This window comes from Staurois parvus, unplaced genomic scaffold (assembly GCF_062004578.1).
Source record: "Staurois parvus isolate SC_StPar_1 unplaced genomic scaffold, SC_StPar_1.0 ptg000772l, whole genome shotgun sequence".
Classification (NCBI taxonomy): domain Eukaryota; kingdom Metazoa; phylum Chordata; class Amphibia; order Anura; family Ranidae; genus Staurois; species Staurois parvus.
This window is the reverse complement of record NW_028318568.1, coordinates 1,140,113-1,159,043: the sequence shown is the minus strand read 5'-3', so window position 1 is coordinate 1,159,043 and position 18,931 is coordinate 1,140,113. Positions and strand designations below refer to the sequence as shown.

Below are 18,931 nucleotides of genomic sequence, written 5' to 3'. Positions count from 1 at the left end.
ATAAATAGAAATTTCTATATATTTTAAACAAAGAACATACAAAGTCTGTTATTTATTAATATTGGCAAAAAGACAATGACACGTGACAATGAACGTTTGGATAAAGATCATGACAAAAACATTTAACAAATTAGTATAAAACAGGTTTTAAGTAAGGATGTAGAGGAACAGCTGAATACATGCTCCTAATGTGTACTGACTTTCAAGTGCAAAAACTGAGGTATATCCACGTGCTGCACAAAAAGGTCTGATTAAGTTGAACTAATACTGTATTTTGGGTTTGTAGTATTGAGAACATCTACAAAGTCATATTACCCTGTGACAGGGACTTTGTCATTTCAGCATGTACAAAATAAGTCTTCAGTTCACCTTTCCCTTTAACATTAATTATTCCTCGGCAAGTACAAATGTAACCTAAGGCTATCAACACATTGCTTGTTTCTTCTGTAACCTAAAAACAGAAAAGTAATTTATATTAGTATGCTTTATCTGCTTACACAAACAGCGATCTCTAAAACTATCTCTAGATGATGTACACTTCAGGATCTGACAAGGATCAAGTTTTACAATCCATTGCAATTTTCAGTCTGATTAGTGACTAGTTCATAGGCAACACAGCAACAAAGCTGTCAATTACAGACTGTAACCTCCCTGTCACAATTTTTCTGTTGGTGTCAGGAAAACTCATCAGAAATGACTCATGCTGATAGCAGAGGAATGAGACAGCGGACAGAAATTACACTTAGTGCTCTGGATATAAACAAGCACAGACTACAGGGGGATATGTTTTGTTAATATTTCATGTCTAAGATTTACAACACTTTAATATAACCTGTATAACCTTCAGAAGGGTACCTGAAGAACGTAACTCAAATCAAAGAGCCCTTCTCATCAAATACCAGCTTGGTGGCAATGGAACTGAGCTTTCCCGCATCATCAGTTCCAGAAAAAGGTGGTTTTGTAATGAAAGGGGTTTAAAAACCAGCCATACCAAACTAACAATAATAATAATAATATAATAAGTATAGGATGCTGGAACTTTTTAATGCTTCAGTTTCCACAGCATAGGGCTAATTATTGTATCCATTATTATTTACATAGTTTATAAAGTTGAAAGTTCCAGTTCAACCTATGTTCAACAATTAATGAAAGACCACGTAGATGAGTTCTTGCTAGAAAAAAATATTTTAAGCAACAGACAGCATGGATTCATGAAATACAGAAGCTGTCAAACAAATCTGATTCCTTTTTAAGAGGAGGTGAGCAAAACCTTGGACAGAGGGGTGGCGGTGGACGTGGTATACTTGGATTATGTAAAAGCGTTTGACACAGTTCCCCACACACGGCTAATGTGTAAGGTAAAGTCTACAGGCTTGGAAAAATCTGTATGTAAATGGATAGAAAACTGGCTAAAAGATCGTATTCAGAGAGTAGTGGTTATTGATTCATACTCTGAATGGTCTAGGGTTGTCAGCGGTGTACCCCAAGGTTCAGTGTTGGGACCCTTACTTTTTAATATATTTATAAACGTTATATAGGGTCTGGGATTATAAATTCCATTTAAGTCTTTGCAGATGACACCAAGCTGTGCCGTGGAATAACGTCCTTACAGGATGTCTCCAACTTACAAGCCGACCTCAATGCACTGTTTAATTGGGCAACTATGTGGCAAATGAGGATTAATGTTGATAAATGTAAGGTTATGCACTTGGGGGTTAAGAATATGCATGCATTATACATACTAGGGAGAGTACAACTGGGGGAACCAATGGTGGAGAAAGATCTGGGAGTTCTGGTAGATCACAAAGCTTAATAATGGCATGCAATGCCAAGCTGCGGTTTCTAAAGCGAGCAAAATCCTCTCTTGTATTAAAAGAGGTATAAACTCCAGAGAGAGAGAGAGATATAATTTTACCCCTGTACAAATCATTAGTAATACCTTATCTGGAATATGCAGTTAAATTTCGGGCACCAATTCACAAAAAGAATATTGGGGAACTGGAGAAAGTACAGAGAAGGGCAACCAAATTGATAAGAGGTATGGAGGAGCTCAGCTATGAGGAAAGATTAGAGGAACTGAATTTATTCTCTTGAGAAGAGGAGATTAAGGGGGGATATGGTCAACATGTATAAATACAACAGTGGTTGATATAGTGAACTTGGTGTAGAGTTATTCACCTTGAGGTCATCACAGAGGACAAGGGGTACTCTTTACATCTGGAGGAAAAGAAATGGAATCTCAAAATACGGAAAGGTTTCTTCACAGTAAGAGCTGTGAAAATGCGGAATAGACTCCCTCAAGAGTCCGGTCTGGCTAGCTCAGTGGAATGCTTTAAAAAAGATCTGGATTATTTCTTGGATATGCAGAATATAACTGGTTACTAACATTTATAGGTAAAGTTGATCCAGGGAATATCTGATTGCCTCTCAGGGGATCAGGAAGGAATTTTTTCCCTTTGCAGCAGCAAATTGGATCATGCTTTGCTGTTTTTTTTTTGCCTTCCTCTGGATCAACTGTGGGTATAGGATTATAACTTTTTTTTGGTTGAACTGGATGGACGTTTGTCTTTTTTCAGCCAGACTAACTATGCAACTATGTAATTCCCATAGCCCTGTATATTCTACTTCCTAAGGAAGACATCTGAGGGTTTTTATGAAGTTGTCAACACTCTCAGCTAATTTCCCATCTTAGGGGAGGGAGTTCTACATTTTTACTGCTTTAACAGAAAAAAACCCTTTCCACAATTTTAGGTTAAACCTTTTTTTTCTAAATTTAAAGCGGTTCTAATGGCTCAAGGTTGTTTACTTTCATGTATTCTATGCATGCAGGTAAAAAACCTGTGCACAGTGGCTTCCCAGCCCCCCCCCCCCAAATCCTTACCTGAGCCCCCTCTGATCCACTGGCTATCTTGATAGCCTCTGATGTCAAGGGACTCTTCCTCCTCATTGGCAGAGACCAATGAGCTCCCACTGCTGTCAATCACAGCCAGTGAGCCAATGAGTAGAGAGCGGGGGCAGGGCTGAGTCACGGCTCATGTTTCTTATGGACGCATAGAGCAGCAGCTCGGAGAGAAGCGTGCAGTGGTGGGTGAGTGGCTTTCCCTGAGGGTACTGCTTGAGGGGGATGAGCCAGGAGTTTTGGCGGGGGCCCAAAAAGAAGAGGATTGGGGCTACTCTGTGCAAAATCACTGCACAGAGCAGGCAGGTATGACATTTTATTTTTTTAAACTAAAGCTTTAATGTCACTTTAAATCATGGGTGCATGTCCTCTTCAGAGACCGTAGAGTAAAAAGTTTATTACAGTTACTAAATTCACCTTTGATATAGTTGTACATTGTAATCACATCCCCCCTTAAGAGCCTCTTCTGAGGGAATAATGGTAATCTATACAATAGCTGAAGTCCTCTATCCTTCCATCCCTATGAGGACTGGTGAACAAAACTGAACTTCACATTAGAGATGGTGCCAAACAGGTATTTTGTAAAGGGGTAGAATTATTGATTTATCTCTTGAATGTATGTTCTTTATCTGTTTCAATATGTTTATTGTATTTTCAAAGAGAACATAATACTGTAAGTTCACGATTAGCCCACACAGGGGCAGAGCTGAAAAATTATGCATAAAAACAGGTACACATAGGCATCATGAATGTATAAACAACAAAATTCCAATCAAGGAGGACCAGGAAGGAGTTATGCTAAACATTTCAATCTTAGCCAGGCTGTCATCTAAGGGGTAACAGTCTCAGTAATATAAATGTCAGGAAATAACTAGGGATAAGTAACAGAAGAAAGGAAAAGAAGAAAGAGGAGAGGAAAGAGCGAGAGGGCAAGACCGTACCATGGACTAGGGACTGGCACGGGCAACATCTGTAAATGACCATAGCTAGACGGGAAGAAATAGCTAATCCAAGGTTCCCAGACTTAGAGGAACATTGTGTGTGAATCCTTTAGGATACTGGACATCTGCTCATTGACCATCAGGGTAGCTATCTGGGTTTTCACACCCTGGAAGGCAATGGATGGAACTTTCCAGGCATGAGCAGTGGTCCACAGAGATAAAAAGATATGTAGCCAATTTCTGCTGGGGTGTGAAAAGGTAATATACTTTACTGTAGGAGAGCCAATCTGCTGTCCTTACATACTGTCACATAAAGAGTCTGCAGTAGGCCAAAAATCCTGGACCAGGAGACTATCAGTCATGGGCATGACCACCAGATGTGTAGAACATCCCCACACTGATGACAGCTCCTGAAACATTGTTGCATCTGCATGGGCAATCTAAGCTGGGACCCAGCACCACCGCAGGAGAACTTTAAAGGCAGCATCCAGGGTAGTTGTGTTGAAGGAACATTTCGTCACCATTGTCCAGGCCTTGCTCCAATCCTCCCCCTCAATGGAGGATCCAAGATCTTGCTCCCATTGTGCCTCATAGGAAAGGGATGTTAGGGATGTCTTACTATTAAGAGAAACATAAAGTGTTGAGATAAGGCTCGGGGATCCCGGAGAGTGTTGACAGGTTTGCTCAAAGGATGTTTTACCATAGGGGTATGTGGAAGTAAGGAGAATGGACAAGATCCAATGTCAACTGTAGATAATGGACGTGGGATCTCATGCATCTCCTGGAGGGCTTGAATGTATGTCCTTTTTAATGCGTTTTTTAATATTATGATTAATATTATTATTACTACAGGTACTTATATAGTGCCATAAATTTATGCAGCGCTTTACACACACACATATATATATTGCATTCACATTAGTCCCTAACCCTCAAGGATCTAAGATCCCTAACTCACACTTATACATACACATACTGGGGCCAATTTAGACAGGAGCCAGTTAACATACCAGCATGTCTTTGGAGTGTGGGAGGAAACTGGAGTACCCAGATGAAACCCACGTAGGCACAGGGAAAGCATGTAAATGCATTTTGCTAGCTTTGTTAGCCGCAGCTTGGCATTGCATGCTATTGCTAAGTATGTGATCTGCAAGCACCCAAGATCCTTTTCCATCACATATTCTCCCAGGGGAGCCATCCCTAACTTGTAGTTTGCATGTGTATTATTGGCATGCAAGTTACATTTCTCAATTTTGAACCTCATCTCCCAGGTAGCTGCCCAACCCTCTATTTGGTCAAGGTCTTCCTGTAAAGATGCTTAATCCTGTGCCAATGTTATTTCTTTGCATAATTTGGTATCATCAGTAAACATTGAAATTAAGCTCTTAAGTCCAACCTCTATATCATAAATAAACAAACTAAACAGCGTTGGTCCCAAGACTGAACCCTTGGGCACACCACTTACAACATTTGACAATTCACGGAATTAATCATTTATCACTACATACATGTACATACAATTTTATTGGCTCCAAAATATCTTATTTTAAAGATTAAGCATTCATTAGGTACAGTATTAAATGCTTTGGCAAAATCTAGATAAACTGCGTCCACTGGACTTGCACCATTCAATTTCTCACTTACTTCCTCATAGAATAAACATGTTGGTCTGACAAGAACAGTCTTTCATAAATCCATGCTGATTGTCACTTATGATAACTATATCACAGACCAATTTCTATGTAGAGTCTCTTAATATTCCCTCAAATACCTTACATACTATTGATGTTAGGCTGACTGGTCTTTAGTTTCCTTGTATACATCTTTATCCTTTTTTGTAAATTGGTACCGCATTTGGTCTTCAACAATCAGTTGGTACCATTCCAGACAGTGTGGTGTCTTTAAAAATGAGAAATAGCATCTTGGCAATAACTAAGCAAAGTTCCCTAAGGACATATGTGTGTAAGCCATATGGACCCGGTCATCTGTTTAAATTAAGTTTCTTTAGTTATTTTTATACCTGGTTTTCAGTTAATCACAGAGGTACCTTTGATGAAAAGTCAATTATGTTACTATTTAGGCTATCAAACCTGTCTTTTTCATCTGTAAAAACTGAAAAAAAAGTGCTTTAGGAGAGATACCATATTTTTGGGGTTACTTCTCTAACCAATTCCCAAAGCTGAAAGTTTGAAGCGGTAACATGCCCTTTTAAATAATGTACAAATAACAAAAAAAATTAATGCTGAATCTGAATCAACACTTTGGAAAAAGTTAAACAGCAGTTTTCACCACTCCAGAACTGCAAACATTTTAAATTATGCTCCAGTAAAATTACCTTCAAACCCTTATGAAACCCAAAATATATTTTACAATACATATCCATTGAAATAGAACCCTAAAATATAACAATTTGCTATTTATTTATGAAATAACATCACATTAGATCTTACCTGTATTTTACCCAAAACACCTGTGCTGTCCATTCTGCTTGCAACATTTACTGTGTTTCCCCAAATATCATACTGTGGTTTCTGAGCACCTATAACTCCTGCTATTACTGGACCATGATTTATTCCTGTAAGAAATTGCAACATTAGTATTATCAATTTAAAAATGTGATGCTTCTTAACATTTTGAAGTTAGAGTGGCATTAAACCTGAAAGCAAACATTTATCATATTGCAGCTTACCAGTTCTTAGATGTGGTGGCTACATTTGTTTTCTTTTTTAAGCTCTTTTTTTCTGTTTTCATCTGGTGATCCAGATAGAAATGTGTTGCTTTTCAACAAAACAAGCTTTCCTGCAGATTTAGCAGTTAAGTCAAACCACATATCACTGCCGGGGTGCTCAAAATGATCAGCTTTTATTAATGTAAAACCTTTATCCCAAAAGGAAAATAACTGTTTTCTGTAGTGTAACTGCTTATAAAGTATTAGCTGGAGTTTGGCTTCAATGTATTAGTCTATTTAAATCTGTTAATACATCTAATACTCCCCTCCTCCCAGACTGACAATGTTTCTGTCAAAAGGTGCCCCCTGTGCTCCTTCATCTAGAGTGGGGGCACTGTAATACAGGAGGCGTGTTACTTGTCCAATCATCAGGTGAAAACAGAGAGGAAAAAGCCCACAAAAAGGAAAACTAATGCAGCCACCATGTTCAATAATTGGTAAGCTGCAATATATTATATTTTTGATTTTGTGTTTAGTGTCACTTCAAGATACCATAAAAAAGCTTTGATTCTTATGTATCTTGATTTGAAAAAAAAAAAATGGTTTTGTTTAGACATACAATACTCAGTACATTTGGAAGAAAATGGCATTTTTTGAGGATTCAGAAGTGAAATATATATATATATATATATATATATATATATACTGTATATGGCCAGAATTACCATTGTACACAGTAAGCATGTGTCTGTAGGTCGCAGAGGGAAAAGATGGCTCTTCTTTCTATAATAGTCAACAGCAGAGTTTACTCCTTTATCAGCTAAAATACATATATGCTTATTTACACATTGATCCCAACAGCAGACTGGTGCTTTGGACGTTGTTCTACGGCCAGTCCTTTCAAACAGGTGGATTCAAAAGGAGTTAATGGTCTGAAAAATGTCACTTTTTAGGGGGAAGAATGGACATACAGTAGGTGTGTAGTTGGAAAGAAGTCCAATAGGTAAAAACTGGTGAGGTTAAATCGTCAATTTTTAAATCTTTTAAATTTTCCTCGTTGTATACAATGTGCAACTACCAAAGGGGTTCTGGCAACAATATACAGCAGTCTGGGTTATGTACTATAGAAGTTAATGGCCCTGGAGACGAAGAAATGTCGTATTCCTTAGAAACCTTGTGGAAAACTGTCAAAGTGGGTCCAATCAATGGACGATGTTTTACTTGTAATAGTAAAATGCTACAGTGAGCACTCTAAAAGTAAAAGCAGCTGAACATTCAAGGAAACCACATAAAACCTTGTGAAAATATCATAAAGTATAAAATGCAGCGCTAACAGTCAATGAAAGGTACCAGTATATACAATAATAAATCGGTATAAGGTGAATATCTGATCATAAACTGCAAGAAAAATCAAGTCCTGTAATGGCGCTCCCTGTGTTCCCAGTGCATATGGAAAAATGCGCACTAACCAGAGGCGTATTAAAAATATGCAGTGTATAAATATCATGAAGATCCCCCCTCTCTCTGGTCAGGATATGGACTGGAACTGGTGATAATGAAGATGAAATGCCCTCCTATGGTGAGGATGGACCCGGAGTGTCAGAGATCCCCTTAAGGGATATGCGGGTAAGGAATCCTGGAGTACAGGTCGTTCCCCTCTCTGGAACTGATGGGTGGATCACAGCCGGGCTCTGTACACACTACCACCGAGCACCCCTCCGCCGTCCTCCCTCCTCCACCACAGCCGGAAGTCCCGGCAGACCCGGCCGCAGCAGCTCTTCATCCCCGGACCATCGTCTTGGTGAGGCAACTCCCTGCCTCCTATTGGCTGCCTGCGTACGGCTCTATCTACCTAGCTTGCGTTCCGGGATTTCCGGCTATGGTGGAGGAGGGAGGAGGGGTGCTCGGTGGTAGTGTGTACAGAGCCCAGCTGTGATCCACCCATCAGTTCCAGAGAGGGGAACGACCTGTACTTCAGGATTCCTTACCCGCATATCCCTTAAGGGGATCTCTGACACTCCGGATCCATCCTCACCATAGGAGGGCGTTTCATCTTCATTACCACCAGTTCCAGTCCATATCCTGACCAGAGAGAGGGGGAATCTTCATGATATTTATACACTGCGTATTTTTAATACGCCTCTGGTTAGTGCGCATTTTTCCATATGCACTGGGAACACAGGGAGCACCATTACAGGACTTGATTTTTCTTGCAGTTTTTGATCAGATATTCACCTTATACCAATTATTTATTATTGTATATACTGGTACCTTTCATTGACTATTAGCGCTGCATTTTATACTTTATGATGTTTTACTTGTGATGGACATTTATCCCATGGAACACAGGGTAAAAATCTCAATGGGGTGGAGCTTCCAAGGACCTCTAAACCTACCCAGGTCTTATTGTCTTTGTGACAATTCCAGTCTAGCACTCTAGCTACAGTATATGTGTTGCATAACAGTACTGTAGAAAATTGGGCATTACCATGCCACCTGCAATCCTAGGCTTAGAAAGTAGTTGTAGGTTGATTAATGGTCTTTTTTCGGAGAACAGATAAAAGTACAAACAATTGAATTTAGTTGCTTAAAGAAACTGGTAGGTATGTTGACAAGCAATGTATGGAAATGATACAATATTCTAGATAGAATTGTCATTTGATTGCTGCTGCCCGACCACACCATGATTACGGATATGTTACCCAGTTACGTAGGTCTTGGAAAATTCTATTGAGATGGGGTTTATAATTAGCTTGGTAAAGGGTGGGTAAGTTAGATGGGAGACATACCCCTAGATAGGGTACCCATTTAAATGAACGATTCTGCCGTGTTTCCTGTAGGGCAGTATGTGATACAGAGACATTAAGGGCTTCTGATTTAGTGTAATTTTGCAGCAATAATATACTGTATGTCCTCGGTCAGGAGTGGAATACCATGGTTATGGCAGCAGCAATGTGCCATAACCCCGGTATTGTTTTTTTCAGCCGGTGATTCCCTTTCTCATAAAAGTGGTCTGAGTGGCAGATTCGCCACTAGATCACTTTTAGACCCAACCGTCACTTTCCGGTGGTTCTCCGGCTTACCTGGAAGATCAGTGATCCCGAGCAACCATCGCAGCGGATGGACATAGAGATGAATGAAGGAAAGATGGTCTCCACTCATCTCTCTGCCCTTGGAGGACTGGAGCGTCATGATTACGTCACTTACGGTTCTGGCCTAATGTAAACCAGGCCATTTTTTTTAAAGCATTAGATCAATGTTGTTTTTTATCTAATGCTTTACATTGTGGAGGAGAGATGTGGGGTCTTATTGACTGCAGATCTCTCCATAAAGGGGATGTTTACATTCCTTGTGATAGAAATAAAAGTGATCAAAACATTTTTTTTAAAGAGACAATGTATAAATATAAAAAATGTAATAAAATAAATTTGAAAAAAAAAATTAAAGCGCCCTTGTGCCCCCGTGCTTGCGTGCAGTGGTGAACTCATACATAGGTCACGCCCACATATGTATGAACGTCATAGCAAGAGCAATTATCTTAGTACTAGACCTCCTCTGTAATTCTAAACTGGTAGCCTGTGGAAATGTTTAAAACATCACCTATGGAGCTTTTAAGTACCGTAGTTTGGCATCATTCCACAAGAGTGCGCAATTTTAAAGCATAACATGTTGGGTATCCATTTACTCAGCATAACATCATCTTTCATATTTTACAAGAAATTGAGTTATATATTGTATTTTTTTTTAATTCATGAAAGTGTACTTTTTCCAAAAAATTGGTTTTGAAAAATCGCTGTGCGAATACCGTGTGACATAAAAATTGCAACAACTGATATTTTATTCTCTAGGGCCTCTGCTACAAAAAATATAATATTTGGGGTTTCTAAGTAAGTTATCTAGAAAAAAAAGCCTTGATTTTTACATATGAGAGAAATGGCAGACTTGGCCTGGTAAGGAAGTGGTTAAAACGATACTAAAGCTTCTTTTTTCTTTTTTTGCAAAACAAAAAAAATATGTTATAATTACCTGCTTTGTGTAGTGGTTTTGCACAGAGAAGCCCAGATCCTCCTCTTCTTGAGTCTCCCGCTGGCACTCCTGGCTCCTCCTTTCTGTCAGGTGCCCCCACAGCAAGCAGCTTGCTATGGGGGCACCCACTACTCCATGTGTCCATTCACACACGGAGCCACTACTGACTGACTGGCTGTGATTGACAGCAGTGGGAGCCAATGGCTTCCGTTTGCTGTCTCAGCCAATGAGGAAGCAGAGACCCAGGACAGCCGAAGCTGTCGTGCACATAGCTGAATCTCGATGGGCTCAGGTAAGTATTAAGGGGTCTGGAGGCACTGCTGCACACAGAATGTTTTTGAGCCTTGTGCCTTTACAACTGCTTTAAGTTAGATATATAGCCAAATTGAAAAATTCCCTCTGCAAATTTGGGATGGAAATATGTGGCAGAGTGAGGAAAAAAATGGGTTGTCTGCATAAGCTGCAGTTTTGTATGTTTTTGTTCCCATTTCTAGACCTCTGATGGTGGCTTTTGTGTTGACCATTCTGATAAAAGGTTCTAACATGATAATTAATAAAATGGATGAAAGGGGGCAACCTTGTCGTGTGCCATTTCTAATTTCTACAGATTCCGACAATGTGCCATTGGTCTTAAATTTGGCGGTGGGATTTTGGTAGAGTGACGAAATCCATGTCATCATTTGTGGCTTCAACCCAGCGTGGGTACATAATATCATCATAAAGCTCCATGCCACTCTGTCAAAGACCCTCTCCTGTGGACAGGAGAAGGCCTTCGACAGAGCCACCACGAAAGACGTGAACAACATTGAGAGCCTTATTTACATTATTTCTCTCCTCGCTGCTGGGCATAAAACCAATTGTTCAGGGGCAATAAGTTGTGGTAAGAAATCACGTAAATGTGTTGCCAAGGGGGCGTGGCTTGAGCCCAGAGAAGATGGCAGCTTAGTTCCCGGAGCTCCGACACACATAGGTAGGAACATGTGACCACAGCAGGGAGAGACACCGCTGACATGGGGAAAGCAGATAGGAGACCCGCCGCCCCACGATCGCGGTCTCCCCACCAGACAAGCAGACCTGCCAGCCGCAGCATTCCGGATTTATTCCGGTCCCAGACCGCAGAGCACATTGAGTCCTCCTGCCATGCTGCCTCCTCCCACTCGCTTCACAGAGCGTCCCACTCACGGAGCAGGAGCACCCACAGCCTGCCATTCTGCAGCCTCCCCTCTCACTATAGGGGATTTGAAAGCAGTAGCATCAGATATTAAAGAGACCCTCTCTGCAGCAATTGCAGAGTTACATATCGATATGCAGGCAGTGGCCCAAAGGCTAGATGCAGTGGAGGATAAAGTTATCACGCAAGACCTTGCCATCCATGACATACGCAAACTGGTAGATACGCACGCTATGCACCTAAGATCGTCATATCGAGGACCTGGACAACAGGGGGAGACGACATAATTTAAGGGTAGGTGCTGTCCCTGAAGCAATTGAATCGGGCCAACTCACCCAAATGCTCTTAACCATTTTTATTGATCTTATGGGAAGACAACAGGAGTCTCCTATTGAGATTGAACGCCTCGATAGGGCTCTACGTCCTAGAGGTAGGGACGCTGATTCCCCGAGAGATATAATTTGCTGCTTAATCGACTTCCGACTCAAGGAAGAAATATTACGCAGAGTGCGAGATCGAAACTGCGTCATATATAACGGAGCAGAAATCAAATTATTTTAAGATCTCTCCCATCTCACCCTACAACACAGAAAGGATTTACGCCCTCTACTGGATCTACTACATTCCAGAGGTATAGCATATCACTGGAGATTCCAGTTTGGCCTTTCAGCAACGCACATGGGGTGATCAGCTATCCTGAGATTCCCGGAAGATATCGCACCATTCTGCGAGGTCCTAGATATCCCAATAGTGGACCTGCCCAGCTGGTCCGGTGAATCCCACCTCCCATCTCAGATGGATGAAGACCCAATGGAGGCCCAACCCGCTGGACACCCTGGAGGAGCAAGGCGATGCAGACCATCCCACCACACCTCTCCTGTAGGACGAAGGCTCATCATTGGGGACAGTTTACCAGCTTCAGCAAGGCACGTCATGAATGACACTTCTCCTTTTCCCCTCCCCCACCCACCTGTGCATCACCCTTCCCTCATCCTATGGCTACTTCCACACCCGACCTATTATATTGTGTGATTCTCTCCTATACCCTGGTTCCATTTCACCTTCAGTTGAAAATCTTCTACCCGCCTTGGCTAAGATGCTAGGGTATGTGTATCGCATTAGATTGTTCTAACTCTCATGTATACTATCTGTTCATTCTATGTAAATGCCGATTTTGAATGTTTATACTCAGATTATATTAGCTATTGCTCTCTGCAGGCTGCATGGTAGCAGTGCTAATAGAACCACTGTTCATAATCTTACTGGTTCTGGAGTTTGTTTGTCTGGACAGTAATGGCTTACTGCATTGTACTGGTAGCCTGCTTAACTGCGTGAAACGCCTCGGTTGGGGCCAATATTTCTCTTTTGTCAAGGTTTCAGGGATGCAGTTTAACCAGATGGTTTGCCCTCGGCCTGTATCCCTGAATCTTACTGCGTTATGTAAATGATGTTTCCTTGCAAGGTTTCATATAAGATTGATATCTTAAGTCTGAACTGACACAGTATAAGGACACCTTTTTGCATTGTCTTTTGTGATTGCATTTTATGGCTCATGGGCAACTACAGAACGAAACTTACTACTAGTGTATAGTGTTTATCTTGTGATACGATAGTGATGTAAATGTATGACTATGCCACATCCTGCTACACAGCCCCACCTTGATACCCTCCCCAGTTTTACATACAACCAGACACATAGGAACTGTCCTTCAGAATACCATACCTTCATACTTATTAGTGAGCATCCCCAGATTTACACGATTACTCACACTATTATAACCAACACACCTCTACATATAACACCCTATACCCATGCCCCCTTATTACAAATTGAATACCTCTCCCTACAAAAATTGCTGACATCCACCTATCTCCGTATGTCACTGACCCTATCTTATACACACTTTTTATCCCTGATATACCTAGTAGATCCTAGACGATCTTCCTGGGACGCTCTCGCGACCCCCCACAGCGGGCGCCTTTGGGTCCGACTAAACATCTCTGAATTGAATTTCACATCCACCCACATTGCCTTGAGTACCTCCCCAACACATACGATTCTCAATACAGGACAGCGTAGCCAAACTACACTGTTTCCGGAGTTTACTTAGTAAGAGAAGTTTTAGGACCACATAGCACCACATTTGTATGGGTTTTTATTGTGGGCGCCTAACACTTTTCACCTATACTATTTTCTGATTTCTTGACTCTTCCTCTCTATTTTTTTCACTCCTATTTCTACTTTTCATTTTCTCTGCCCTCTGGGGAGGCTGTTTGGTGTGTTTTTTTTTCCTCTCCCCCTCTCCCCCTCCTCTTGTTTGCCCCCCCCTTTTCTCACACCCATCTGCTGCACATCATAGACCTTGAGTAGCACTTTTTCTGCCATCCAAGACAATGTCTACTAAACCCACATCCGTAAAAGCCCACCATACACTTTCTGTGACATCTCAATGCAAGAGGTCTAAATATACCTGAGAAACGCTCACAACCCCTGACTTACATGAAAAGCTTGCAAGCAGACATGCTCTTCATCCAAGAAACTCACTTTCGTGCTGATCATATCCCTAAGTTCTCCAATGCTAATTACCCGACAGTCTACCATTCAATTAACACAGAGGTGAAAGCAAAAGGTGTGTCCATTTTGATCTACAAAACACTCCTGCTCACAATTACTGATTCTCTCGAGGATCCGGAGGGAAGGTTCCTCTTCCTTAAAGGCAACCTCTACAACAAACCGCATACTTTAGCCAACATTTACAGCCCCAAGATGGCACAAGTGAGCTTTTTCCCTAAAATTTCTAAACACTTGCAACATTTCAATTGGGTATCCTGATTCTTGGGGGCGATTTTAATGTAGCACTAAATCCATTGGAAGACACTTCGACAGACTCTTCATCGAAACCCTTCCGAGCACTTAAACAGATTAAACTTGAACTGAACGACCTTTTTCTCCGTGATACATGGTGTACCCTACACCCCTCTGACAAAGACTACACTTTTTTCTCTGTACCTCACAAGCGTTATTCCAGAATCATATCTCTTCCTTTCACAAGAAGACTTACACACATTAAAGTCAGCCTCTATTGAACCAATGATTCTCTATGACCATCACCCGATCATGATGACCATACATCTTCCTGATGCCCCACCTATGTCCAAAACATGGAGACTAGATCCTTTTCTCCTTACAGACTCATCTGTTACCCTTCAAATTCGTGAATCTCTGACCAATTATTTTAAGGAAAATACGTCCCCGAAAACAACACCTTTCATTCAATGGGAATCACACAAATGTGTGATACGTGGGCTCCTTCTTTCAATCACCGCTTCTTGAAAACGCATAGCTCAGGCATCTTTTCCTTCTATACTTCATAAAGTACGTAAACTTGAATGCGCACATAAACGCTCCAAGGCTGTAAACTCTGCGACCGAACTTGACCAGGCATGCAAACAACTTCGAGACATAGTGGAAAAGAAAACCAAGTGCAATTTTACTTTATCTCAGAAACTCTTTTATTAACATGGAAATAAGAGCGGCAAATTTTTAGCCAGGGCCTTACAATCTAAAAAAGCGGCTTTCATCAACTCAACTCCCAACAAGGTCACTTACTTAAAACTTCTGCGGATATCGCAGCTGAATTTGAGAAATATTATACTACCCTCTACAACCTACTATTAGCCCCAAAACCGACAGGGGATATTAGACCACGTAAGGTCATTATCCAGACTTTTCTCTCCCAATATCTTCCTAAACCTATCTCCCAATCACAAGCAAGAGAACTAGATGGAGCGTTGACACTGACAGAACTACAACAGGCTATCGTACAATTAAAACCAGGTAAAAGCCCAGGCCCAGATGGACTTATAACCACATATTACAAATCCTTCATAGACATCCTCGCACACCCATTCCTAAAGGCTTTCAATTCACTAGATACCCCGGGTCAATCCATGCGCCATCTTTCTGAAGCCCACATCACGCTTATACTGAAAGAAAACAAGGACCAGACATTGCCAGCTAACTATCGTCCGATCTCCCTCCTGAACCTTGATCTAAAGATTTTCGCCAAAATACTAGCCAATCGTTTACTACACATCATAGACCCCATTATTTCCACTGACCAGGTAGGGTTTGTACCCAGTAGAGAGGCAAGAGACAATACGATCAGGGCAATAAATGTACATCATTGGTTGACACAGAAGAAACAATCTGGCTTCTTCCTCTCTCTAGACGCTGAGAAGGCCTTCGACAGATTGGCATGGGACTACATGGAGGCTGTTCTGACTGGCCTTGGGCTTCCTCCACGTCTCTTGAACTTTATCATATCTTTATATACAACACCAACTGCTAAAGTTAGAGTCAATGGCCTCCTTTCAGATGCCTTCTTGATAAGCAATGGAACCAGACAGGGATGTCCATTATCCCCCCTCCTATTTATTCTTACTTTGGAACCTTTTTTGAACTGCATTAAACAGAATGACAACATCAAAGGAATTTTAATCAATGGCAAAATTCACAAAATAGCTGCCTTTGCCGACAACATCTTACTTTTCCTGACAGACCCACATGTTACGCTACCTAACTTACTACACGATTTCAAATTATTCCAGTATTTGGCCAATTATAAAATTAACTTTAATAAATCCCAGGCCCTCAATGTTTCCCTAACCCAAGATACGGTCAGACAGGCGAAAACGAACTTTCCTTTCGCATGGCAGTCCAAGGCCATCACATACTTAGGAATCCAATTACCGACTCACCTCACAGAACTCTATGCCAAAAACTTTCTACCCATTTTACGTAGCATCACCAAAGATCTACAGACATGGGACAAACCATTTTTTCTTGGTTTGGCAGAGCAGCTATTCTGAAGATGAACGTGCTTCCAGACTACTATACCTGATGCAAACGATTCCAATCAAACTACCCAATTCCTTCTTTAAGTCCTATAAAACATTATGTACCTCGTTTCTATGGTGTAATAAATGCCCCAGAATCGGTTTTGAACAACTTACCATGCCTAAGACGGGCGGAGGTATTGGACTGCCTGATATCACCCGCTACTACAGAGCCTGTCACATGGCAAGAATAGTAGATTGGTCTACGAACCGCAACTGTAAGGCTTGGGTCAATTTGGAAGCTGCATTTTCGGGGACCCCGTTCGCCACTTACCCTTGGCTGAAAAATTCCCACATCCCGTCTGAGTTCAGGGAACACCTTCTTATAGGCCCTACTCTATCGTGTTATCATCTGATAAGTCAGAAAACAGGTTTTTCTTCAACCCCTGGTCCACTCACTCCTATCAAAAAAAACCCAGACTTCCCCCCTGGTATGTCTCATGCTTTTCTCTCAGGGTCTAGCCCCCCAGTCAATCTGAATCTGCATCAAATATTCAAAGATGGGAAATTCTTACTCAGAGACCACCTTTTGAACAAATGGCCATCACTAACCCTGATGCCGTGGATGTATAGACAGCTCCACCACTTTATACATACTGTAGCTCATCACACCTAAAAGACTACAGTAGACCCCTCACCGCATTTGAAAAACTTTGCTCAACCGACTCTCCCCAGACACATGTCGTATCTAAGCTCTACACATGCTTCGAAAACACCACTGACCTTCCGTCTAGGAAAGCTTGCAAGGCCTGGAGCTCTGACTTACAACTCCAACTATCGCCAGAAGACTGGGATCACATTTACGAACATATACACAAAGGGTCTAAATGTGTCTCCATACAAGAAAACAATTTTAAACTATATTCTAGATGGTACAGAGTTCCATCCCTGCTTCACAACGTTGACCCTAACATCTCAGATTCGTGTTGGAGATGTCACCAGGCGACGGGTACACTCTTGCATATCTGGTGGAACTGCCCATTGCTGCAGCCTTTCTGGGAGAAAATCCAACCCATAATCACGCAAGTAGCTACGTACTCCCTAGACCTCTCCTCCGCACAATTCTTGCTACACCATTCCATATTTCCATTAGGACGTACCGTAAATCATTCGCCATGGACATGGTAAATGCGGCAAAACAATGTATCCCAGTCCACTGGCGCTCAACACCTGTTCCCACTATTCAAGAATGGTTTGCTAGGATCAACAAAATTGAGGAAATGGAGGAATTTCTGTAGCAAACAACCATCCCGAGAGATTCAGAAAGACATGGGCTTGTTGGAGTCATTTCAAAACCACCACTACCTATCACCTGTTATTGCATGAACTGCCTACACCCCCTGACTAAATAATTGGACACAATGTTATCACAATGTTAAGACACCCTATCTACCAGTGACGCATCTCATGCATATTTAGATGGCTTGAGACTCAACACCATAACCTACCTTTCAGGTTCTTGACCCACATATTGCCTCATTAAATGATCTTGCACATATTAAATCCTAAGCTTTATGGCTATCTCTCTGGCTCGTATAAAAAGATGTGATTTATTTTAACTGCAGCTACCCATTCTAACATCCCCTCTACTCCTTACCCATTCTCCCCCTACACCTCCCCTACCCCCACCCCCCTTTTTTTTTTCTTTCTTTCTTACCTCATATTCCTCCCTACTACCTCACTCTGCATCTCTTCTTCTATCTGTTCACCTCTCTGACTTCTCTTTATCTCACACCTTCTGTATGATTTCATCATTCATATATCCCCAACAAAATATAGCATCTAATCTCTCATACAGGTGTGACTAATTTCATGTGGATCACACGCTCCAGAAATGGGCACACAAATCATAACGCACACATCATCATGTGCTATTCTTTCCCAGCACTTCACATTCCCTCAACATAAGGGCTTACAAGTCGATAGGTCAATAATCAATATACCTATAACGATTTACCTATTACACTCTTTGTTTCTGCTGGTTTGCTATATACCTCTGCTATAAAGTTATACCTCACCTCGATTTATACTACAATTCAAACCCATAGCCCATTTGCAAAACAGGATACTGCATATTGTGTCTATGTTCGGACTGTAACCCATATTTGTATGTACATTGATCTGCCTTAACCTTTCCAATAAAACTATGTTTGGAAAAAAAAAATGTGTTGCCAAGATCTTTGCCAATAATTTCAGATAAAGGTTTAGCAGCAAGATAGACCTATAGCTAGAGCATTCACTGGGATTACTAGGTTTAGGAAGTATGGTAATATGGGCCATTGAAAAGACCTGTGGGATTACTTGGGGATCTTTTAACCTCTTGCCGT

General features: G+C 41.3%; 1 protein-coding gene across 1 annotated transcript in view; it reads right to left on the bottom strand.

Annotated features, from left to right (window-relative positions):
• Nucleotides 1–37: 37 nt before the first annotated feature.
• ADCY2 (adenylate cyclase 2) overlaps nucleotides 38–18,931 on the bottom strand; it is a 685,338-nt gene continuing 666,444 nt past the window's right edge. Inside the window, exons 24-25 of the mRNA XM_089654517.1 lie at nucleotides 6,291–6,415; nucleotides 38–451 (exon numbers count right to left, since the gene is read on the bottom strand). Of these exons, the coding sequence (XP_089510643.1) occupies nucleotides 299–451; nucleotides 6,291–6,415 (278 nt within the window). The 3' untranslated portion in view covers nucleotides 38–298. The remainder of the gene's footprint in view (nucleotides 452–6,290; nucleotides 6,416–18,931) is intronic.